General features: G+C 49.6%; 1 protein-coding gene across 1 annotated transcript; it reads left to right on the forward strand.

The window, feature by feature from the left end:
• The first annotated feature begins 2,667 nt into the window (after window positions 1–2,667).
• On the forward strand, window positions 2,668–24,300 carry Dpp3 (dipeptidyl peptidase 3). The gene is made up of 18 exons (XM_041661283.1): window positions 2,668–2,744; window positions 3,915–4,189; window positions 6,954–7,043; window positions 7,542–7,676; window positions 8,386–8,460; window positions 9,682–9,775; window positions 11,599–11,729; window positions 11,825–11,955; window positions 12,026–12,084; window positions 12,804–12,998; window positions 13,119–13,231; window positions 13,586–13,678; window positions 15,005–15,067; window positions 15,153–15,277; window positions 15,387–15,507; window positions 17,280–17,459; window positions 21,349–21,511; window positions 23,744–24,300. Exons 1-18 carry the CDS (start codon window positions 2,693–2,695, stop codon window positions 23,917–23,919), a joined length of 2,271 nt encoding a protein of 756 aa, XP_041517217.1. The 5' UTR covers window positions 2,668–2,692; the 3' UTR covers window positions 23,920–24,300.
• Window positions 24,301–25,382: the final 1,082 nt, after the last annotated feature.

The raw sequence follows: 25,382 nt of genomic DNA on the forward strand, positions 1-25,382 counted from the left end.
CTCAGTGTCCAGCCCCATGTGGGCCCCAGCAATGAGCAAGGGCTCCCACAAAGAGGAGGCTCTGTGGGACTGATGCCAGAAGCTGATCACCACATCCTGCTGGCCACCTGTACAAGAAGGCGTTGCCCGGAGAACTCTAGAGGGTCTGAAACCAGAGCCACATCTTGATTGGCAGACACTGCAGAGGCAGGATGGAGTTTGGAGGGCAGCCTGGGTGAGGACAGCAGCATAGAAGAGCAGGGAAAGTGCCTAACAACCAGCATCCGTAGAGAAAGAGTGATGGGACCAGGGCTGTAGGCTGGGACCTGGTGGATCCTGGTGACTGTGGAAGTCAAGTCAGCGCCAACCCCTCCCTACTCCTCCTGTTGGTGAGTCAGGTCTTCCTGTGAACCAGGGGCCGAGCTGGGGTTTCCCCCTGATCATTTAAAGGAAAGTGAACCAGGAAAATAGGTAGGTAGACTATAGAGAAATAAAAGGGGGTGGCTCTGAGTGTAGGTGTGACCTTGTTCTCAGTGCAAGATAGATGCCACAGCTTCAGGGAGGTGCAGATTCCACAAGAACCTGCACAGCTGGTTGAGGCCAGAAAGACCAGGCTTGGGCTATTGAGAGGACAAAAGGCAGCCTTCCCGCAGACGAGTGTCCCAGCTACCGTGGGATGCATGGCAGAAGGGGATGCCACAGTGTATGAGGAACATTTCAGCCCTACCCCCAAAACTCTACCCAGTTCTTGCTAATGCTCCTTTTGGGGACCGGGCAGGGGAGCATATTCTGATCTCACTTCCGGTTTTTAATCTCAGACTCTGGGAGGAAGGACGAATGAAAGGGCTTGGGGAAGAACTCAGGCTGGTGGTGGGAGCCAGCCCTTGAGCTTCAGATTCCACAACTGTCAAATGGAACGACATTCTCTAAGGCCAGGCATGGTGGCCTCTGCTTGCAATCCCAGCATTTGGTAGGGTAAGGAAGGAGGGACATTGTGTGTTTATTGCTAGCCTGAGCTACATGGCAAGATCCTGCCTCAAACAAACAAAAACAAAGAGTACTTTGTTCACCAGGGGGATGTAAACATACAGAGAAGCCATGACCCATTAATAGAATGTGCTACAATGAGAGAGAGAGAGAGAGAGAGAGAGAGAATATGAATATGTTGGGTAGGAGGAGGGAACGGTGTAGTGGGAGGTCTTAGGAAATCTAAGTTTTCCCACCTGTGCAATTGATACAACATTGATATGCTATCTCAGGGGTTTTGCAAGAATTAAATGTGATTCTATATGGCAAGCTGCTGGTAAAGGACTTCATTCAATAAGTACTCCTATCAGTTGAGATTATAAAATGGCACCATGCAGCTTGGTTGGGGGTCTTGGGTACTGGGATCCTTCACTTGCCTGAGCTACCCCTTGGTTGCTATGGACAGCTCTATCTCTCCTACCTGGTTATGGTTACACCAACTTCATCTGAGTCAGTCCACTTTATCCCTATTCTAAAACCTAAAACAATACCTAACAACAATGAAAAAAAGGCAAAAGGAGAGAAGGGGAGTTTCCTCAGGACATAAACATAATGTGCACCAATCAGAGGCAACAGCTCCTAGTGTTGTGGTGACAAGCCCCTCTTGGGCACCTTTGTGAAGGAGAAGTCGGTGCCTGTACTGGACGTCAGTTACATTGGGCTCTATACATAGGCGTGGCAAGGAGAGTGGGTTGGATTTCACTCCCAAGACACTACCTTCTACACAACCCAGGGGGCAGCACTATTCCTTGACGGTCTCCCCTCCCTCGGAGCAGGTTCACTTATTAGTCCTGAAGTAAAACTGACAGAGCTCAAATGACACACCTAAAGTCACTTTCTGAAAGGTGACAGAAGTCTGATTTGACCTCAGGCAATGTGTGTCAGCTCCCAGTCTAACCCAAGCTTTTTACAACATTTTCTTCGTCAGTCAGCAGGAACTTGCACACACTACTAGAAGTCACTCAGACATCACCCTGACTAGTAAAAGCGAACAGCATGCTTGCCTGCACCCTGGGCTGCCCCTGAGTGGCCGGAGGCTGCTTTCCTATTCTGGCCGGTGAACAGCTGCACCAAGAAAATGCCAGCTACTTGCTGGCCTTGTTTTCGCGCTAGTGAAGCGCCTGTTCCATTTTTCTGCACTCCTGGGTGGGTGGAACTACTTCTGATCTGCGGGAGCTTCCTCGCGTGTAGCCACCACTCTTTGCAACAGTTTTGCAGTCTTCCCCAAACCCAAAATCCCGAGAGGAGGGGGATCCACATTGCTATGCTCTTCTCTAAATTCCTGTTGCTAACCGCCAAACCCAGGTAGGAGGGACACTGGAGGTGAAACCCCAAAGAGAGCACGGTCCCAGCTACTTGAGGGTGGAGGCTACCGATGTATAGGAGCCCTGTGTTTGGGGACCTTGTCAGTTCCCTCGGTCTGCACCAGGCAGCAGCCACGTGGGTTACCGAGACACCAAACCACTTCCCCCATTCGCCACTCCTCTGTGCGAGCGTGGCCAAGGGGGACAAAAGGCCAAGGCCTCAGGGCCCTTCTAAGCAAGCACCACCCATAGCGGCCGGGGGGGCGGGGAGTAGGTGAGGGAGGTGCTGTCCTCGGCTCGTGTACTGGCTGGAGTCGCCGCCCATCTGATCCTAGGGGCCAGACAATTGGTCGGTGGGGGCGGGGCTTGTAAAAATCCCATGAATGGGGGGGCCGGAAGCAGGAAGTGAGTTTGCGAACGGAGCTGCTGCAGCAGGTGAGGTGCGGCGCCCTGGTTTTGGGGTCACGGTGTATCATCTTCAGGGGATCAAAGCGTGGCCGGGCTGTGCGTACAAGATCATCCTCGTTATGCCCATCCTTCAGTGCCTCTTCCAAATCTACCCCTGGTTTCGGGCCAAGAAGGGGTTCCGGGCAGTAAAGAGTTAACACCCCTTTCCGAGCCCCGTCTACTGGGTAGTTGGGGCGAGGCTGCGCGAATGGGGAACGGGGAGGGTGGAAACGCGTGCTTAGTCGGGGGCGGGGCATGGAGCTTGTGGTGTGTTGGGAATTCCTTGGGTCCCATCTGGGCTGCAAAGCTTTGGATAAGTTGCTTGTTTTCCAAGTGTCAGTGTCTATCTGGAATATGGGTTGTGACGTTGTACAGCTTCCCAGGCGTAGCAACAGAAGAAAGCAGGATAATGAAGGGCTGAAGAAAAGCGAGGAGCTTTGGGGCAGATTCTGGGAAGGAAAAGCATGCAAGAAACATTACTACTCTTTGATTTACTTGTTTTTGATAGGGTTTCATGTACCCCAGCCTGGCCTTGGATTCCAACCCAGGGCCTGGTTAGTGCTAGGCAAATGCTACCAGCTGAGTTACATTCCTGTCCTGGAGGTGGCCTCTTCTAATTTGCATACCCAGCTGTTGAGCTTGGTGACATCTTCGTAATCAGTTTTACAGAGAGGAAAGAGAAGTGCAGGAAAGTGAAGTGGCTGGCTTGGATTTTAGATTTCTTTGCTGGAGCAGATTGAAACAGGGGTGGATAGGAAGTCAGACACCTGGCCTTTGTCAGCGGTGATGGGTTGGAGGTGTTGAGGAGTTCTGGACCAAGAGGCTAGGATGCCTGAGAGGGTGGAGGTTTTACCGGGAGTGGCCTGGCTGAGAGTCTAGCAATGAGGGTTTTTCTGCCGATTCCTCCTCTGTATCATTAGGAAAAAGTCTTGTTATCTTTGAGCCTCAGTTTCCCCATCTGTAATATGAGGTAGTTGGATTCAGACTTTAAGTCTGAGAGGCCACAGGCCCAAATGAGCCCACTAAATATTTGAGTCTTTGAATTTCAGTTTATCAGGTGAAAAGCCTCCTGGGCTTTTGGGTGGAAGAAGTTAATTCATGAGAGTTCAGATGTGAAGATGGTGTGTTCTCTGAGATGGTTGTGATGTGTCCTTGCAGGGCCCATGGCAGATACCCAGTACATCCTGCCCAATGACATCGGCGTGTCTAGCTTGGACTGCCGTGAGGCCTTCCGCCTGCTGTCACCCACAGAGCGCCTCTATGCCCATCACCTGTCCAGGGCTGCTTGGTACGGAGGCCTGGCTGTGCTGCTCCAAACCTCCCCTGAAGCCCCCTACATCTATGCCCTGCTTAGCCGCCTCTTCCGTGCTCAGGACCCTGACCAACTGCGCCAACATGCCCTGGCTGAGGGCCTTACTGAAGAAGAGTACCAGGTGAGTTCTGACAGGCAAGCCTGGTTTTCTGAGGGGCTTCGAGAAGGGTGTGAAGGACTGGAACCAAGGGGCACAGATATCTCTCTCCAGCTTGACAGAGGATTAGACTAATGGTTGCACACTCAAATGCACGCCTGCCTGGAGCCTCAGACTTGTCATCTGTAGAATATGCACATGGTCTGTACATGCTATGCACATGCTATGCACATGTATTGTGATGACCTACTTAGAACAGTGCCTGGTTCAAGAGGAAGCCAAGCCAGGCGTAGTAGCACACACCATTAATCCCAGCAGTCTAGAGGCTGAGGTGGGAAGATTGTTGTGAGTTTGAGACCAGCCTAGGTACCATAGTTCTCAGCAGTCTGCAGTGATTGTACAAAGGAATTCACAGCTTATATTGAGAGGACAGAAAGGCAGCCTGGGTAGAAATCAGGAAGTTTGAGTTACTCTTCTGCATAGTGAGGAACCTGGGGAGGATGTTCTATTTGTCCCCTACTTGTTTGTAGATGTATTAGCCAAATAACACACTAATTCTTAGTGTATTACAGTGGTTCAGAAACATCCAGAACACAAAATCACATATGCTCATTGTCTCTCCAGAAGTAGCTACTGTGGCTAGTCCTTTTCCATTCCATGTCGGTGCATTGGATACTGATACTTGTATGTGCACAGTATATTTATTTAAGTTACTTTTTTAAAATGTAAATTGACAGTCCTGTGTGCATATGTGCAGGTGTGAAACATATGGAAAGTTACTCCCATGAAACAGTATCTCTCTCTCTCTTTTACAAAGATTTATTTAAGTATGTGTGTGTTGAGTTATAAGTACCCACAAAAGCAAGAGGCATTGGGTCCACCTGATACAGGTGCTGGGAACTGAACTTGGTCCGCTTTTAATTACTGAGTCATCTCTCCAGCCCCCAAACAGGGTCCATACTGAACCCAATGCTTGTTGTTATGTCTGGGCCGAGGACTATAAAGCTCCCAGGTTAGCCTGCAGACACACCCACCTTTCGAGTTCTGAGGTCACACACGTGCATGGTCATGCCTCTTTTATGTGAGTGCTGGGTGTTCAAACTCAGGTCCTCATGTTTGTACAGCAAATGCTTTTACTCACTGAACCATCCCCCCGTGTAACCTTTTACATCGTGTTCTCAGTGTTCTGTATACTTCCCTTTTTGTAGATCTCTGTGTCCTGGAGAACTTCCATGGATTATATATTAATCCATTTCTTTTTATTGGCTGTGAAGCATTTTACAGCAGTGTACACTGAAATCAGATTAGGTTTTCATTTTATTTTGCTTTTTTGATTTTTTGTTTTGTTTTGTTTTTCAAGACACGGTTTCTCTGTGTAGCCCTGGCTGTGCTGGAACTCACTCTGTAGACCAGGTTGGCCTCAAACTCACAGAAATCTACCTGTCTCCTCTCAAGTACTGAGATTAAAGGCATGTACTACTACTGCCCGACTAGTTTTTTTTTTGTTTTTTTTTGTTTTTGTTTTTGTTTTTTTCTTAATGCTGGACATTTCAGATGATTTCTTCTTTTTTCTTGCAAGCAGTGCCACAGCACTCTTCCTGTCCAGGTGTGTGAGTGGGAACTGTTTGTAGACATAGAAATGCTGGGTTGAGGGCTCAGTACTTTTATAATGATCTGATTCTGTTAAATTATCTTCTGTGTGTGGTGGTGCACACCTTTAATCTTAACACTCAGGTGGATCTCTTAGTTCAAGGCCAGCCTGATCTACATATTGAATTCTAGACCAGTCAGGGGTACATAGTGAGACAGACCTCAAATAAAATATCTTTTAAACATGTTATGAGCATATGAGACAAGACCTGGTTTTCTGTAAGGAGAAGAAAAGGATCAGATGGTTTACCTCTGAGCCAAGGTTCTTTACCTCTTTTGAACTTTGGCTAATAGTTTCCTGTCTTTGGGCTCTGATCTGCTGTGTAAACGAGCTAATCTCTGTGGGAATGCCTGTAAGTGGGAAGTACCACCCAGTGTCAGCTATTTCCAGTGGGGTTCTTTTGTCCGGAAGTAGCAGAGACTCAACAGAAAGTAGCTTAAAGAAAACACAGTCGGGCTGTGGTGATGCACACTTCATTCCAGCAGAGGCAGGTGGATCTCTAAATTCTAGGCCAGCCTGGTCTATAGAGTGAGTTCCAGAACAGCCAGGGCTACACAGAGAAACCCTGCCTCAAAATAAATAAATAAATAGCTAGCTAGCTAGCTAGCTAGCTAGATAGATAGATAAATACTAAAAAGTAAGAGAATCGTTAGTTCACAAGGGCCAGGGCTAGAAGAGGCTTCAGGTGCAGTTGGATTCAGTTGTTCGGTACCATCTTGAGATGGGATCTTCATGTCTCAGTGTTCTCTCACCATTCCGGTACTAGAACATCTAGGTGATGTTGGCCAGTTTGGCTGTTTTAGTTCAGCCTATAGCAAGAGAGGGTGATTCTCTGACCGGCCTAGCCAGCTTGCATGCCTACCCTTGGAGCTGTGGGAGGCAGGTTTCTGCTCTCACCAGGTGTTTGAGGTAGCTGGTCACTGCTGAAACCAGTTTGGCAACACAGTGGGGCGGGTGTGAAAATTGATCTGCAGCAACAGCTTGGGCCAGACTGGGGCCTCCTAGGATCAGGGTCCTGCCCTGAGATTTCCCAGCCTCCTCCATACTGGTGTGCCCTGGTGTTCTGGTCCTAGGCTGAAAGCAAAGGGAGCGGTGCTTCTCAGGGGTTTGACACTATGCCATGACTCCTCTCCCCAGGCATTCCTGGTCTATGCTGCAGGGGTCTACTCCAACATGGGCAACTATAAGTCCTTTGGTGACACCAAGTTTGTTCCTAACCTGCCTAAGGTGAGTTGGGGAGGGTGACAGGGTGGCAGTGGTGGGCCGTGGTTGGAGAATGAAAAAGGGGCCCTGGTTGGAGTCAAAGGTAACTCAAGCCATAACACTGTCAATGGGACACTGTGACCGGGGTGTCACTCAGCACCCCCAAGTGCTGCAGACACACACAAGAAGGAAAGGTACAACCCTTTGAGACTGCTGATCTGAGAGTCAGCCAAGGGCAGGTGTGTAAATGGGAACTGTTAGGTGCCCCTGGTCATCACTGGGAGTAGGTGGAGCCCATGCACTGGTGTTCCTCAGATGTGAATGCCTGTATCAGTGGTCTGCTGATGTTCAATGCAGTGTCTGACTGAGCTGGTCTGTGGTACCTGAGGCTCAGCTCTTCTCAGGGTTTGCTGCTGCTGCTGCTCCCTGGGCTATACTCTGGGGTCTTAGGTTCAAGTAGAAGGAGGTCCTGGAGGTTTGCAGGGCATGTGACCAGGCCAATGACTTCCTATTTCCTTGCAGGAAAAGTTGGAACGTGTGATCCTGGGCAGTAAGGCTGCTCAGCAGCAGCCAGAAGTTAGGGAACTCTGGCAGATCTGTGGGGAGCTTATGTTCTCCCTGGAGCCAAGACTTCGACACCTAGGGCTGGGGAATGAGGTGAGTCCCACCATCCAAGAGCCTGGTAGACTAGAGGGCATCCTTGAGGCTGCTTGGTATGTGTGGAAGGGCAGCTGACGGGAGGCGGGGTGCTCCTCTGCTCTCTAGCTGAAGCCACTTGGCACTACAGGCTTGCTTATCATCTGTAATGGGAAGAGAACTGTATGGAATGTTTCCAGAATGTTCTTCCAGGTCTGTCCTGCCAGGATGTGGGTGCACGAAGGGGGAAGGAGAAAAGAACTGGGAGAAAGGAGTCTAGGAGGGAGTGATGTGGGGACTCCAGGGTCCCTGCCTCTAGGGATTGCTCGGGCTGCTTGGGAAGAGGGTATGACAAGCCTTAGAGATGGGCCAGCTAGCGAGGATGGGTGGGGGTGGAGCTAGAGGAAAGGCTGAGTTAGGTATGGTGGCACAAACCTGTAATCCCAGCCCTCAGGAGGCTGAGGCAGGATGGTTGTGAGCAGCCAATGTGGGCTGCATGGTGAGACCCTGTGTCTCACAGGGGAAAAAACAAAAAATGTCCCAAGCTGATAATCCATTTTCCAACTCTTTCCCTGGACTTCAGTGGACAGGGTGGAGGTGCTGGGAGGGGATGCAGAGAGCCTAGCAAGGAAGCCATCAGCTGCCGTATAGGGTCCCACCTGCGCCCTCAGTAACTCCGCCCACGTGTCAGCCCACTCACCCTTTTTTCCCACCATCTCTTCTCCCACAGGGAGTCACCACCTATTTCTCTGGGAATTGTACCATGGAAGATGCTAAGCTGGCCCAGGACTTTCTGGACTCTCAGGTTTGGGAATTGGCAATTTGGGACACTAGTTTGATGGGGCTCCTTGTCCCTGCCCCTTCACCAGGGGCACCTGTTCTGGGGTCCTTGAGGTGTAAAAGACTGAAGGAACCTTTGTGTGTGAGGTAAGCCTACGCCAGTCAGGAAGACAAAGATGTTACAGGCACACCAGGATACATCCACCCCCGGCCATTCTCACACTTCCAGGATGGGGCTCCTGGGGCCTGTGTCCCTCAGCCCCTTGCCAGCTATGTTCGTTTCCCAATTCTATCGCACACAGCTAAGAAGTAGCTGAGATGACTCTGTGCCTCACAGAGTCGAGTTGGTGCTTAGTGAAAATTATCGCTCCCGGGACTGGTGAATGGCTCAGTGGGTGAAGGTGCTTGCCAGTGAGCCCAGTGACATGAGTTTGCTCCTCTGCTGTCTAGATGGTGGAAAGAGAGCACTAATTCCTGAAATTATTCTGAGACCTCCACATAAGCACTGTGGCACATGTGGAACTGTGTGTGTGTGTGTGTGTGTTTAATGAGAAAAAAAATCTGCTTGTTTTATTTCGTGTGTGTGTGTGTTTAATGAGAAAAAAAATCTGCTTGTTTTATTTCGTGTGTGTGTGTGTTTAATGAGAAAAAAAAAATCTGCTTGTTTTATTTCGTGTGTGTGTGTGTTTGTGTTTAATGAGAAAAAAATCTGCTTGTTTTATTTCGTGTGTGTGTGTATGAACATGTTGCACACCTGAATGTATGTAATGTGTGCCACCTTTATTCAGGAACCCTTGGCTATCCTGGGACTGGAGTTAGAGACGGTTATGAGCCACCATGTGGGTGCTGGGAACCAAACCTGGGTCCTCTGCAATGCAGTGCACTTGTGACTGCTGAGCCGTCTCTCAGTCCCAGTATATTATTTTAGTTAGTTTTTTGAGGCGAGCAAGGTCTCACTCTGCAGACCAGACTGGCCTTGAACACGGCCATCTGCCTGCCTCTGCCTCCTGAATGCTGGGATTAAAGGCGTGCACTACTCAGTATTCTTTTTAAGTTAGCATTAACTGTGTGAAGCACAGCATGACAGTCTTCCCTGGCCGGCCCGCCTGCCTTCTCTTGTAGGCTTGGGAAGATCCCTCAGAGAAGCCCCTACTTTGCCTCACTGTTCTCCATGGAATGGCCGCTCCTCCGTTCCCTCCAGTCTCCCTGATCTCACTATTCCTCAAACCCTCCTGTTTTTTTCCAGAACCTCAGTGCATACAACACACGGCTCTTCAAGGTGGTCGACCAGGAAGGGAAGTCCCACTATGAGGTGCGACTGGCTTCAGTACTGAACACAGGTGCGCTTGGGCTCTAATGTCTGCTGTCAGCCATCTGGGGCAGCAGCCCAGCTCCTCCAGCACAGAGTCCTGTGGTCCCAGTTGTTTCTTCATACAGCCGAAAAGTGGCTCTCGATCTTTCTGAAGTCCTATATTAATGTGAACCAGTCCTTGCAAGTGGACAAGGGACAGGGCTCTGATTGGCTCTACCTGGTCTCAAGCCCACCCCAGAGCAAGATCAGCATCTCCTCGGTCACTCAGACCGGGAGTGGCAGCAGTGGGGACCTGTTACAAAGCAAGGAGAGCGAGTATATTTAGGCCTCTGTGCGGCCCTTCGTAGCTGTTTTTTACCCATCCACATCCCCAGCCTCCAGCATCTGCTTTAGCCACATTCTCTAGCTTCTGATTCCTGCATCCCGTCACTACGTCTTCAAACAGTGTGTTGCCTACTTCCTGCTCAGAACAGCTCTAGCCCAGCCCATCTTTACCCAGGCGGCCCTTCCTCATCCTGCGGCTGGAGGTGGATGGCACACGTTGTAGGGCAGGACAGTGACCAAGGGTGGCTTTGGGGCTAAGAATGTGGATTGTGGGTAGAGCCCTGGCCTAGCATGCTCCAGGCCCTGGATTCTTTTCCAAGTACTGAAAAACTGGCCTTTTATTTTCTTCAAAGGTTTCTTCTTTTTTTTCTTTTTGAATATTTCTTTTTGTGTCTATAGTGTGTGTGCCTGTGTGTTTCTGTGCTTGAGGAGGCCAGGAGAGGGTGGTGTCAGATCCTGTGGAACTGGAGTTACAGATGATTGTGAGATGCTGATATGGATGCTGGAACTGAACCTGGGCCATCTGCAAGGGCAATATATATACTCTTGTTTGTTTGATTTGTTTTGTTTTTCAAGACGGGGTTTCTCTGTGTAGCTCTGCCTATCCTAGAACTTGCTCTGTAGACCAGGCTGGCCTTGAACTCAGATCTGCCTGCCTCTGCCTCCCCAATGCTGCGATCAAAGTCATGCACCATCACTGTCCTGCAAGAGCAATATAGACTCTTAACCCCTGAGCCATCTCTAGTCCTGTTATTATTTTTCTAGGACAGAGTCTAACTTTGTAGTTGAGGCTAGCCCGATGGGATTACACTGCTGTGCTCAGCATAACTCTTGGGGTGTGTTTGTAGGGAGTATTGGGGTTTTGTGGGGGTTTTGTTTTTTGAGGTAGGGTCTTCTGTAGTCTTTAGGGTACCCTAGACTCACTATGTACCTGAGATGACCTTGAACTCTCCCGGTGTCTACTTCCCAACTGATGGTGTTGCAGGTATGCAGTACCATACCCAGCTGTTTTGCAGCTTTGTTTCTTCTGTCTTTTTCACACTTAACATGTGTACACATGTCCTGGAATAGAAGTCAGAGGGCGATCCACAAAGGTTGATCCTGTCCTCTCACCATGTGGAGGACCTAGGGATTAAGCTCAGGTCATCAGGCTTGATGGTTGGAACCGTACCTGAGCCAGGTACTCCGGCCCTTGTGCCTTTTGAGACCAAGCCCCACTCTAGCTCAGGCTGGTCTAAACTCAATGCGATGCTCCTGTCTCCACCTCCCTAACACCAGGACTACAGATGGCTTCTTGCCTAGGTTATGCAGTGCCAGGTATCAAACCTGGGGCTTTCTGCGTGCCACGCAAGCACCCTATCAATTGAGCCGCATCCCTAGCCCCGAACATACGCATGTTTGAAGAAGAGAATTGATCCTTCTTTCTGTTGGCGGTGGGGAGACTTTGAAGTTCTTAGTGGGCCAGAGTGAAAAGCCTGCTGGGGTGTGCTATACTGGCTTTTCCCTGAGTGTTTCCTCATTCCATAGACCCTGCTCTTGACTCTGAATTGACTTCCAAGCTGAAGAGCTGTGAGTTCCAGGGGAGCCATTTCCGGGTCACCCGGGGGGACTATGCCCCCATCCTCCAGAAGGTGGTAGAACACTTGGAGAAAGCCAAGGTAGGTCTAGCTGGGGCCTGAGGGGGCTACTTCCAACCCCTCTGGGCAGCAAAGGTGGATGGTCCAAGGCCGACCAGAGCTCTCTTTACCCCTAGACATATGCGGCCAACAGCCACCAGGAGCAGATGCTGGCCCAGTATGTGGAGAGCTTCACCCAGGGCTCTATTGAGGCCCATAAGAGGGGCTCCCGCTTCTGGATCCAGGACAAAGGCCCCATTGTAGAGAGGTGAGGTGCCAGCCTTTGCTCCCCCTTCATGGCTTCTGCCAGATCTTCATCTCCCCCTTCTCTCCTGTAGTTACATTGGCTTCATTGAGAGCTACCGTGACCCCTTTGGCTCCCGAGGAGAATTTGAAGGTAACTTCTCATGGAACGAGGGTGTTGGGTGGAATTCCCTCTAGGGTTCTGTCCTTCCCTCCTAGAAGTAAACAGCAGCCCTGGGCCAGTTACTTGCAATGTCCTCGCATTGTGTAGTACAAAGTTAGCCTGTATTGTCTCACTGAGCCATCATGTGAGGCTTTTACCTTTTCTGCCTGACCTGGCAAGGCTCTAGGTAGACAGACAGACATGATTTCTTATGCTGGATTTGCCCATCTGATCTATGGGTGTCAAGTCATCAGATCTGAGCATCAAGAAGTCCTGTGTGTACTGATGTGCCCAACAGTTAAGAGTGGATGTGCCTCTTCTGCGAGGCTGATGGCGCCGTCGTCCCCAGCTGATGGCAGACTGCCTCCGTCCCCGTCCCACAGGCAGATCATTGCTGGAGGATTCAGACTGGTCTTTGCCTACTCTCTTTCTCCCCGTTCTGTATGGAGAGGCTGAACAATGAATTGCTAAAGCAAGGGATTAGCCTGGCAGGAGAGAGGGAGGCTCAGACCTGAGGTCATAGGAACATGAAGGAATTCTCACTCATGCCCGCAGCTTTCCTGCCTGGGACCTGGGACCTTGTGGTTGCCAGCAGCCAGCATAGCACTGCTGCACACAGCAGTGTGCATTGTACACGTGATGGCTGAGAAACTGGGTAGGGTGCATGGGATCCCAGGACGCTGCCAAACCGCAGCCCCACCTCCCGACAGGTTTCGTAGCCATGGTGAACAAAGCCATGAGTGCCAAGTTCGAGCGGCTGGTGGCGAGTGCTGAGCAGCTGCTGAAGGAGCTACCCTGGCCGCCTGCTTTTGAAAAGGACAAGTTCCTCACCCCTGACTTCACCTCCCTGGATGTCCTCACCTTTGCTGGCTCTGGTATCCCTGCTGGCATCAACATCCCCAACTGTGAGCTCCCTTCATGTCCTCCCAATTTAAGGAAGTCCCCATATATTCCTTCCCTTTGCCCCTCCCCTTTCTGTCAGCTCCCCTTGACCTCTGCCCTTCCCTCTCTTCCTTGTCTTCTAGATGACGACCTGAGACAGACAGAAGGCTTTAAGAATGTGTCTCTTGGGAATGTGTTGGCTGTGGCCTATGCCACGAAGCGGGAGAAACTCACGTTCTTGGAGGAAGAGGACAAGGTAGGCACTGGCTGCCTGAGGCTTCGGGCCAGACTGTACCTGGCTGTATTGAGTCTGGGAAGGCAAATGGACCAACACTGTGGTAAGGTCAGAGTCCAGCTTTGTTCCTGGCCTAGCCACTTGCCTGCCACGTGACGGTTTGTCACAGAAGAGCTTTCATTCCTTCATACCGTGGAGGCAGTTCCTCCTCCTGGGTCCTTGTGAGGTTGCGATGGGCTGCTCCATGTGTATGGGATGAATTAAGCGTGTCTTCCAGAAAGCACATTCCCCACATGGGCCTCAACCGTGCTGAGAGGCCTGCTGTGCCATGAGCCCACGGGGAAATGGTGATCCGTGGGGTCCTTGTCTCGACAGGACCTGTATATCCGCTGGAAGGGGCCGTCCTTTGATGTGCAGGTGGGGTTGCACGAGCTGTTAGGCCATGGCAGCGGCAAGCTCTTTGTGCAGGTAAGCAGGGCCAGCAGGGGCCGCTTGACCTGACCCACCATGAGTTCATTTCTGGGACAACGTGGCTCCCTTCAGTATCTGGGAAAGTCCAGGCTCGTGGTGCAGAGCGAGACAACTTTGCATGGCAGCAGAGCCCGGCCCTTCCTGGTCTCTGTCTAGGGGCCCCTGAGTCACACCTTCAAGGGGAGCTTCCCCAGCCTAGTCCAGTAGGCACTCCTGGTCAACAGCCACCAGCTGAGCTGTCTTGGAGAGCCCTCTCTACCCATTCAGTCATCTGGGATCCTGGCGCTGTTGGGGGGCAGGGTCAAACCAAGTGTTTTCTACGTAAGGAGCTGTCTCCCTGGAGTACTTCTCTTTCCCAATTGGCCACAGTGCCTGGAGCCCTTGGCTTGCACTTGAGGAACACAGAAAGACTGATAGTCTCTCCAGCAGGCTAAGGAAACTCGTGGGTTCCCAGTATGGAGCCACATAGCTAAACAAGCAGAGGAGGGTAAGGACCACAGTGAGGTCAGGGTTCTGGGTTGGGCCTGTTCCCATTGGTAGGGCTGCGTCCTTAGATGAGGGAGGGCTGGCACTGGACCTCGTAAGTCAAGAGGACTTAGAAAGCCACTGAAGGGGCAGCAGCCAAGCATGGTGTCCCATCCAGTCCTTACTCAGGCCATGTTCTTAAATACTTTTCTTCTGGTTGGGCCTCAGTGGACCCACCTGTACAATGGGGCTTCTGACACCATCACATGAACTAATGTGAAGGAAAAGAGAAAGTGAAGCGTGGCCTGGCACAGTAGGGTTTTAGCAAACGTGGATGAGTATTTGGAGGCAGAGAGGTTCTGCCGCCCCATTCCATTTGGGGACTCTTGGACTCTGAGCCTGTTTCCCACCTGTGATGACAGAGCCTTCCCCAGGAGGCGACTGTGAGGATTAAGTGTGTGATATATGAAAAACACTTGGCGTATGGTGTGTGTGTGGGGTCATGCTGGCAGCATGAGGCCATCACACATGGGGAGAAGCAGACAGGCTCTTTGGCCTACCCATCGGGGTGTCTCCTACACAGGTCTGGAGAGTCTGGGTTCACAGACAATTTCAGGTGGTCCCTCCCTTGTCCCTCCTGTTTCCCTCTGTACAGTGAAGTCAGTAGGTGGTTCCTCTAGTGCTGAGGGACCTGAGGAGGTTGTTGGCACCACAGAGCTGAGGGTCACAGGCATTAGGGTAACAATGTACTTGTGGTTCTGCCTGACTGTTCCTTTCCTTATCTTTCTGAGCCACTTAGATTCTGCCCAGGGACACCGTCCCCTAGCCCACCCCACATTCATGACCCTTCTTCTACAGGATGAGAAAGGTGCTTTCAACTTTGACCAGGATACAGTGACCAACCCAGAGACTGGGGAGCAGGTGAGGAGATCATCTATGAAGCCAGGCTGTTGGGAGGGGGGACACAGGCGGGGCCTGACTCCTGGGTCCTGGGTCCTCCTTCTAGATTCAGAGCTGGTACCGAAGTGGAGAAACATGGGATAGCAAATTCAGCACCATTGCCTCCAGCTACGAAGAGTGCCGGGCCGAGAGTGTGGGCCTCTACCTCTGCCTCAACCCCCAAGTGCTGGAGTAGGAACAGTGGGCTGGAGGGGTGGTGGCCGAGTCCCCAGACTGGGCAGCTCTGCAGGTGTTGGAGCATAGAGCTTATCGGATCATTCCTGTCCCCTCCATCCACCAGGATCTTTGGCTTTGAGGGAGCTGATGCAGAAGACGTGATCTACGTGAACTGGCTCAACATGGTTCGGGCTGGGCTGTTGGCTTTGGAGTTCTACACTCCAGAGGCGGCCAACTGGCGACAGGTGGGACTGGCGAGGAGCCACCTTCAGGATAGAGAGGGAGCCACAGTCAGGATTCTGGGTGCAGGGATGGGACAAATGCAGAGGAACTGTAACCCCAGACTCTACTGTTGGTAGGACAAGCCGCATCACTTCTGCCAGAAAAAGAGTCAGGATCCAAATTCTTGCAATCTTCTTTCTTAGCACTGGATTCGGCTACTCAGTTACAACAAGTGGTTTTGTTGTTGTTTTTTTGTTTTGTGTTTTTTAAGACAGGGTTACTCTGTGTAACCCTGGCTGTCCTGAAAGTCTCTCTGTAGAGCAGACTGGCCTTGAACTCAGAGAGCCACCTCCCTTTGCCACCACACCTGATCAACATATAGTTTGAAACTATGGTAATCATCAGTGATTTAATTTTTTTTTAATTTATTATTTGTGTGTAGAGATAGTTCTCTCCTTCCAGTGTGTGAGTCCCGGGAGTCAAACTCGAGTTCTCAGGCTTGCTTGGCATCAAGCTAGATTGCTGGCCCTTTTTATTTTTTTTTAACAAAATGAAGTAAAAACGGTTTGCGGAGGCAGTGCATGTCATCCAAGGTATACACCGTAAACCTTGTAGCTACTGGGGGAATCAGACAGGAGGTTTAACTGAACCCAGAAGTTCCTGAGACGCCTGGGCAGCATAGCAAGACCCCATCACAACAGGGAAAAGAGGGCTGGAGAGATGGCTCAGTGGTTAAGGGCACTGGCTGCTCTTCCAGAGGACCCGGGTTCAATTCCCAGCACCCACATGGCAGATAAGAATTGTCTGTAACTCCAAGGAATCCAGCATTTCCTGGACTCCACAGATACTGCACACATGTAGTACACATACATGTAAGCAAAACACCCATACATATAAAAGCAAAATGAAGCAAGTTGTTTATAAAGAGAAAAATACAAAGAAAATTATGTGTGTGCACATACATACACACATAAAAGAAAACATGTTTGGAGTCTGGACTGAGGTCTGACTCCTTACTGTGCCTTTAGCAGCTGTGTGACTTTGTTTTGTTTTTCTTTTTTGTTTTGTTTTGTTTTTCGAGACAGGGTTTCTCTGTGGCTTTGGAGCCTGTCCTGGAACTAGCTCTTTTAGACCAGGCTGGTCTCGAACTCACACAGATCCGCCTGCCTCTGCCTCCCGAGTGCTGGGATTAAAGGCGTGCGCCACCACCGCCCGGCAGCTGTGTGACTTTGAACCAGTCACTTTACCTCTCTGGGCCTCAATGTCTTGTCATGTGTAGAAGTGGGGATAACGGTGTCTACTTGGTTCCATTGTTGAGCACAAAAAAAAGATTGGGAAAGAACCAGCCAGTGGTGGTGCACACCTTTAATCCCAGCACTTGGGAGGCAGAGGCAGGTGGATCTCAGTGAGTTCGAGGCCAGCCTGGTCTACAGATGGAGCACAGCCAAAGCTACACAGAGAAACCCTGTCTTGAACAAAACAAAAACGAAGACTGGGAAAGAGAGAGTCCTCAGGGTCTTTGTAGTGAGGGGACCCCAGGACTGACTGCTGTCTGGAGCATTAAGAGCTGTGGCAGGTGGTGAGGGGGCATAGGGCACCAGGCTCTGCTCTCGCAGCCTGCCCCAGTGAACAGGCTGGGGGAAGAAAGGAAGAAGTTGAGGGGAGAGGAGTGGGCAGAAAGGTAAAGAGGGACTACATGGGCAGTGACGACTAACTGCTTTATTGAACACATTAACAAGCTTTGCATCCAGCTCCAGACAGGCTACACGTGACCTCTTTCCCTCGGCCTTGGCAGGCCCACATGCAGGCCCGGTTCGTGATCCTGAGGGTTTTGCTGGAGGCTGGCGAAGGACTTGTTACCGTCACTCCCACCACAGGCTCTGATGGGCGCCCAGATGCCCGTGTCCACCTGGACCGCAGCAAGATCCGGTCAGTGGGCAAACCTGCCTTGGAGCGGTTCCTACGGAGACTCCAGGTAAGTGAAAGTCTCACCTTGGCCACCTCCAGCCTCTTCTCCGTCCCTCCCTCCCATTCTGTCAATTCCTCTTAACCTCCTGGCCAGTCCCTTCATCTAGCAAGTCTTTCTCATGACTGAGAATAAGCCATGAGCAGTTTCTCATGGTTGTGAGAATGCAGACATGAATGCAACAGAATGTCTTCAGATCATGGCAGAGAGCTGTGTGGTGATAACACTGCTGGGTGTGATGGCGAGCAAGATTGGGAAGGGAAGGCCAGATGCTTGCAGAGGCCAGAAGAGGGCATTGATTCCCCTGGAACTGGAGTTACAAACAGTTGTGTGCGGTTGGGTTTTTTGTTTGTTTGTTTGGTTTTTCGAGACAGGGTTTCTCTGTGTAACTTTGAAGCTTGTCCTGGAATTCACTCTGTAGACCAGGCTGGTCTTGAACTTACATAGATGCGTCTGCCTCTGCCTCCTGGAGTGCTGGGATTAAAGGTGTGTGCCACCACCTCTCGGCTGCAGTTGGTTATTTTTACTCTTTGACTCTTTTGGGGACCTGCCACCCAGTTCCCAAATAAATACACAAAGGCTTATTCTTATAAATGCCTGGCCTTAGCTTGTCTTATTTTTAGCCATCTTTTTTTTCTTGAGACAGGGTTTCTCTGTAGCTTTGGAGCCTATCCTGGAACTTGCTTTTTAGACTAGGCTGGCCTTGAACTCAGAGATTGGCCTGTCTCTGCCTCCCGAGTGCTGGGACTAAAGGTGTGCGACACCACCACCCAACTAGCCAGCTTTTCTTAAATTATCCCATCTGCCTTTTGCTTTTCTCTTTATCCTATGCACATTTCTGTACCCCATGGCTTGCTGCGTAGCTGGGTGACTGACCCCTGGAGTCTTCCCCCTTCTCTTGCTCCTAGATCTCTCTTCCCAGATTCCTCCTATTTATTTTATCTGCCTGGTAGCCCCATCTATTCTTTCTCCTGCCTTGCTGTTGACCATTCAGCTTTTTATTAGGCTGTCAGGTGTTTTAGGCAAAGAATCACAGCTTCACAGAGTTAAAGAATGTAACACATCTTTGTATCATTAAACAAATGTTCCACAGCATAAACAAATGTAACACGTCTTCAAATAATATTCTACAACAGTTGTGAGCCAGCATGTGGGTTCTGGGAATTGAACCCAGGTCCTCTGGAAGAGCATCCAGTGCTCTTAACTACTGACCCATCTCTCCAGCCCCTGAGAAACCCATCTTTATGGTATGGTACTTTCTACAAGAATAGGAACATATTGAATATTTTCAGCAACTTACATTTCACGGATTGTAGAGTTATGAGTCATTGAATTAGGATCAGAGTATCTCTGTATACCCATCTGTTTCCAGGAAGGATCTAAAGAATCTTTCCATAAAGCATGGGAGTTTGGGGTGATATTGTCTTTAAAATTTTGTGTGTATGTGGGAGGCAGAGGCAGGCAGATCTCTGTGAGTTCAAAGCCAGCGTGGTCTACAGAATGAGTTGTTCCAGGACATCCAAGGCTACACAGTGAGACCTGTCTTGAAAAACAAAAACAAACAAACAAAAAATTGTGTGTGATATTGAGGAGTTGTGCATGAGCTACAGTGTGTGTATGGAGGGCAGAGATGATTTGTGAAGTTGATTCTCTTGTGCTTTTATCTAGATTTTTGGGGACCAAACTGAAGTCATCAGGCTTGTGTGACAATTGTGTTTATCTGCCGAGCTATTCCACCTGCCCTATTTGTCGATTTTAGTTTTTGTTTTCATTTTTTTTTCTTTTTTAATTTTTTGGGTCAGGGTCATAGGTGTATATCCCTGAGTGGCCTAGAACTCACTGTGTGGACCAGGCTAGCCTTGAACTCAATATGTGGACCAGGCTAGCCTTGAACTTGTGTTATCCTTCTGCTTCTGCCTCCCAAATGCTGAGATTATAGGTGTGTATCGCTATATCCAGCTGAAGCACGTGCTTGTAAAGTTAAAATTAAATTACGGACTGGAGGTAGTGTATGCGCTTAATATATGTGAGACCCTGGGTTTCATTCCTTCAGCATCAAAAATAAATTAGGATAGAAGCCACTAGATGGAAAACAATGTCTTTGGTGGGTCCTAGGGTGGGAAGGGGCATTGTTGGCAACGCTAGTGAGACTTAGGTGGGACTGGAATCTAGTTATAGCAATGGGCCGGTTATGAAGCTGGCGAGGAGAGAAAGCCGTGCTGAGAGCTTCTGGGAACTCACTGTACCGTCTTTATAACTGAAGATTTTTGCTGCAAATGGCATCCTGGCTTTCTCTGCACACACCAAACACGTACACACAAATCTTTAAAGTTTGTAAGAAATCTCAATGTGATTTAAAATGTACTCTACCAGAAGATGTGTGGAGGTTAACCACATATAGCACAGCATTTTGGATTAGAGACTTGAACATTCGGATTTTATTATCCGGTAGACTCTGCCTGCCTGAGTCACTCCTGATACTGCTGCCTCCCTTGGCACCCATGGCACTAATTCCCCAGCTCTAGCTACCCAGGTCTGGCCTGTTGGCTTGATGAACATGTCACCAAGAGGTGATCTGAGCTAAGTAGGTTTCCTTGAGGCAAGCTAGATCCAGTGGGATAAACAGGAGGGCTCATAGGAAGGATGGGTGGTAGATCTAACCGAAGAGCAGAAAGAAAACACTGAGTAGAAAGAAATATTGGGAGGCGAGACTAGAGAATTGAACTTCAGACTTGAGTCTTACTAGGCAAGTACTATAGCACTGAGCTGTATCTGAAGCTGAGAGAAGGGTTTAAAGAGAACTGAGCGGTGGCCATGAGAGTGAGGAAGTCTGACAGAACGACGCTCAGGAGCATGGGGAGACTATGAGGAGACAACGTAATGGCTTTGCTTCCACAGCCGCTGCCACGTGGCCTTAATCCCACCCACAAAGGAGGAGCCTAAGCGCTTTTAAAAGCCCCACCTCTTTTATTTTTCATTTAAATTAACTTTTGGTGTGTGTGTGTATGAGTGTGGTGTATGTGTATGTGTGTGTGTGTATGTGTGTATGAGTGTGGTGTATGTGTATGTGTGTGTGTATAAGTGTGGTGTATGTATGTATGTGTATGAGTGTGGTGTGTGTGTATGTGTATGAGTGTGGTGTATGTGTGTGTATGTGTGTGTGTGTGTGTATGTATGTGTATGAGTGCGGTGTATATGTGTGTGTGTATGAGTGTGGTGTATGTGTGGCATATACGTGGGTGTGTCCTGCTCCATTGCTCTCTGTCATGTTCCCCTGAAACAGGGTCCCTTACTGAACCTGAAGAAAGGATGGCAGCCAGAAAGACCCAGGAACGCTCCTGTCTCCCCTACCCCCAGCACTGAGATTACAGGCCCCTGTGTCATTGCTCAGCTGTTTACATGGGTGCTGGGGATTTGAACTCAGGCTTCTCATTCTTACACACTGAGCTATCTCTTCAACTTCAAAGCCCAACCTAGAAAACTAGTGTCAGAAAATCTGCCTCATTCCTGTAATCTCAATATGAAGAAAACAAGCAGGCGGTTCTTTGGTGAATTCAAGTCCGGCATGGTCTACATAGTGAGAGTCTATCTATAGAAGGGGGTGGAGGGTAGAATCTAGGATGTTTGTTTATTTGCTTTGGAGACAGTCTTATATAGCTCAGGCTGTACTCCCTATGATGCCCAGGGTGACCTTAAACTCTTGGTCTTCCTGTCTCTACCTTCCAAGTTCTGGGATTATAGGTGTCTGCTATAAACCCAGCAAGGTCATTAAGTTTTAGCACTGAAATTTTGTAGAAGACAAATCATAACACTTCCTATCCAGAGCCATGGTCCCTGGCCGAGTGTTATGGATGCAGGTGGGTGCTTGCCCTAGGCACTTAATTCCTCCTCCTTACAGGTGCTGAAGTCCACCGGGGATGTGGTTGCAGGACGGGCCCTGTATGAGGGATATGCTGCGGTCACTGATGCACCCCCAGAGTGCTTCCTCACCCTCAGGGACACAGTACTGCTGCGCAAAGAATCCCGGAAGCTTATTGTTCAGCCCAACACTCGCCTCGAAGGTAACAGATGTTGCAGTCATTGGTGAAGCTACCTGGGGTCTTTCCAGAGAACAGATGACTCACCTGGTTCAGGGACAGCTCCCTCTCCGCCACGTTCTTCCTGACGGGCCTTGGGCCCAGAATCTTGGCATTTTCCATCTCATACACGTGGACATTGGTTACCAGGCAGCAGCAAGAGGTCTCAGGGAGGCTAACAGAGTGGGAGCTTGTGGAGGACAGGCCAAGGCCTGGAGGATCTGGAAGGTTCTAGTGGGAGGTAAAGTCAGGCAGTGAGCTAGGACTGTACAGGCTAAGTAGGACCTAAGAGAATTGGAATCAACATTCAGGATGGAGATGTCCTCAGTTGTCCCCCCTTCTCAAGTGACATCTCCGTTTCTAGAATCCCTGACCCTGATTGCATGGTGCTGGTACCTTGTGTGCCCTTCTCTCTCCAGTTCACTGAGTCCACCCTACTTGATAGCCTTTGTACATGCTGTTCCCACAGCTTGGCATGATGCCCCTCAGATCTGTGCTTGTCTGGTTCTTCTTGATGGTCAGGTCCCTGTTAAAATGGCACCTTCTTGAGACATGCTGTCTCCAGCCCTTCAGCACAAAGTAACCCCCTCAGTCTCTTATCTCTCAGTCCAGGGGAGGCCATTGAGGGATGGAGCCATGGGTGGGATCCAGCCATTTCCTGAAACTGTTCAGAGCCCATTAGGAATGAGAATACTTGGCGATCTTGATCACCCAAGGAAAACATCAATGAATATTTGAAGGATACTAATAGTGCTTTGAACACTTGGATAAAGATCCTATCTATGTCTTTAGAATTTCCAGAAAAGTTCTTGGAAGGAAGTGGTGTTTAAACTAGACCTGAGGAGCAGGTTGGATCTTTCAAAGGAAGTAGTGAGTTAGAGTAAGGCCTGTGGTAGAACTTTTGCCCACTATGCTATAGGCCCTGGGTTCTACCCCCAACACTTCGGTAGTTGGTAGTGATGGTGATGGTGGTGGTGGAGGACCTGGAGGGCCCAGTTACTGGGTGAAATATTTTCACAATAGGCTGGGATTGCAGCTCACTGACAGTGTGCTCTGCACTGCCCTATAAGGCCCTAGGTTCCATCCTCAGTACTGGAAAAAAAAAAAGAACCTTTTCAAGGATTAACTCCCAAAGCCCAATGAAGTTTTCATCTGTGAACTAAAATACTCATACATAAACGTATTACATTTGCCTCAGGCCCCACAGCTAAGGGGGTACAGAGTTAGGACTTGGACTTGGGCCGTGCTAGCCTGAAGCCTGCACTCTTAGCTACTGTATACCCCAGAGCTACATGTCACATGCCACATGCCACACACCACAAAGTGCAGAGGTAAGCAGCTGGAGAGTGAGTGACAAAGGGGATGCTTGCCACCAGAATTCAGGCACATCTCACAGGTAGGATGCTCAGCAATGCTAGCATTCACTGAGCCCCCAGCTGGTGTTCCAGCATACGTAATCACCGCAACACCTTGAGGGAAGAGGTTCTGCGTTCATTCCCCACTTTACCTGTAAGGCACTGAGGCTTAGAACAGCTGGGAAAGGTGTCGTGGTCAAGACGTGAAGCAGTTGCTGGACTGTGAGTCTCAAGAGGCCAAGGACTGTATTTGTGTCATCTCATATAGCACTTAAAAATTGACTTTAGGTTTGTTTTATGTGTGCTTTGCTTGTATATATGTGCACCGTGTGTGTGCAGTGCCCCTGGAGGCCACTGGATCTCCTGGGACTGGATGGTTTTGAGTCACCCTGTGAGTTCTGGAGGCCAAGCTGAGAGCAGCCTGGGTCCTCTGCAAGAGCAACAAGGACTCTTAATCCCTGAGCTCTCTCTCTCTCTCTCCAGCCCTGATGTGGCACTATTAGCATTTTTGTTAGTGCTGTTGGGGTTTGGTGGTTTGGTTCAGTCGAGACTATTAGACTAGCTTTAAGTTTAATGATCTTCCCTCCTCAGCCCCTGAGTGCTGGGGTTATGGTGTGCACTACCATGCCAGACGACTTAAGGGAAGGAAGAAAGAAAAATAGCAGTTCACTTGAGTCTGCTGCAGTAGCTCTGCCTTCCCCGCGGGTTATTCTAATGCCTGTATTAGATAACTAACCTAACGTCGAACAGTTTGTGCCACCGAGCTCAGTCAGGACCCGCTGCCCCTATGACTCTGAAATGACGATTCTGCTTCCCTTAGTCACATCTTTTGTGCTGCTGCTTTCTCTCCATCTCCTCCCAGGCGCAGAAGTACAGCTTGTAGAGTATGAGGCCTCAGCTGCTGGTCTCATCCGCTCCTTCTGTGAGCGTTTTCCAGAAGACGGGCCTGAACTGGAGGAGGTCCTTACCCAGCTGGCCACAGCAGATGCCCGATTCTGGAGGGACCAGGTCAAGGAGACCCCAGCTGGCCAGTCTTGAGAAGATGGTGTGATCCCCTCCCCACACCCATCCAGCCAGGGCTGTCAGTGGCCCTGCATTGTGTTCTGTGATTAGGAGTCGGGGGAGGGGCAGAAGCTCGGACTCTGGTGCTACCTCAGCTGAGGGTGGTAATACTAACCCTTCCATTTATCAGCACTTTCCAGTTTACCAAGTACTTCCTCAGTTCCTTGATCTGCACTGCCATCTTTGGAGGGAGCTCCAGTTTCCCACGTGGGAAAGTGGCAGTTCTGAGAAGTGACTAGCCTAAATCCTGCAGGTGGCATGTGACAGAGCCAGGGCTCGAAGCATTCTCACCAGATCCAATGCTCTTCGTGGATTGCGTTTATAACCAGAAAAATAAATGCCGCAGACAACCATGAACTTTGCAGTGTGTTTGATTTTTCCTCTGGGGTCAGAGCCTGGGGAGGGCACACTACCGCACTTTTTCTTCCAGTCCACAGTAGGATTTTGATGTCATCTCTAAAGGAAAGCGCAAAGGCATGTGTGAGCTCCGCAGATCTCCTTTTTGACATTTTTAAAGACTTTAAAAAAATATATATTTATTGTGTACACAGTGTTCTATCTGCACACCAGAAGAGGGCATCAGATTTCATTATAGATGGTTGTGAACCTCCATGTGGTTGCTGGGAATTGAACTCAGGAACTCTGGAAGAGCAGCCAGTGCTCTTAACCGCTGAACCATCTTTCCAGCTCCTTAAGACTTATTTTTATGTGTATGTATGCATTTTCTCACTGTGTGCTGGTACGAGCACAAGCTAGAAGACGGCATTAGATCTCCTAGAACTATAGTTACAAAACTGCTAGCTGCCATGGCTGAGAAGCAAATCGGGATCCTCTGCAAGAGCAGCAAGTGTTCTTGTGCTTTAAAATATTTCAGGAGTTGGGAGCTGGAGAGATGGCTCAGAGGTTAAGAACATTGCCTGCTCTTCCAAAGGTCCTGAGTTCAATTCCCAGCAACCACATGGTGGCTCACAACCATCTGTAATGGGGTCTGGTGCCCTCTTCTAGCCTGCAGTCATACACACAGACAGAATATTGTATACAAAATAAATAAATATTTTAAAAAATATTTCAGGAGCTTAAGAACTAGAACGCATCAAGTTGAGATCCCACCCTTTAATCCTGGTGGTTTGCTTCTCAGAGTCTGAACCTCTATAGTATGACAATCAGAACATGACCCTTTTCAATTGGGTTAACTATAAAAATTGAGGCAGTTCATTTTGTTGGCCTTAACCCTCAACAAGGGCTCCTCCCCAGGCCTCAAAGCCAAGGACCCTGTTATTGATGCAGAAACCATAAATCAAAATAATACTGCAAGGGAAAATGCCGTCAAGGAAACCTGTGTTTATCTTGTTTGGTTCCAGCCGGGACAATTTCATCCCGGAACGTTTGTTTCTGTGCTTTCGGGTGTCCGGGTATTATTGGGCGTTGCGCTACGGCGG

Source organism: Microtus oregoni, unplaced genomic scaffold, assembly GCF_018167655.1.
Source record: "Microtus oregoni isolate MIOR12 unplaced genomic scaffold, Mior012 000012F_ref0000307, whole genome shotgun sequence".
NCBI lineage: Eukaryota > Metazoa > Chordata > Mammalia > Rodentia > Cricetidae > Microtus > Microtus oregoni.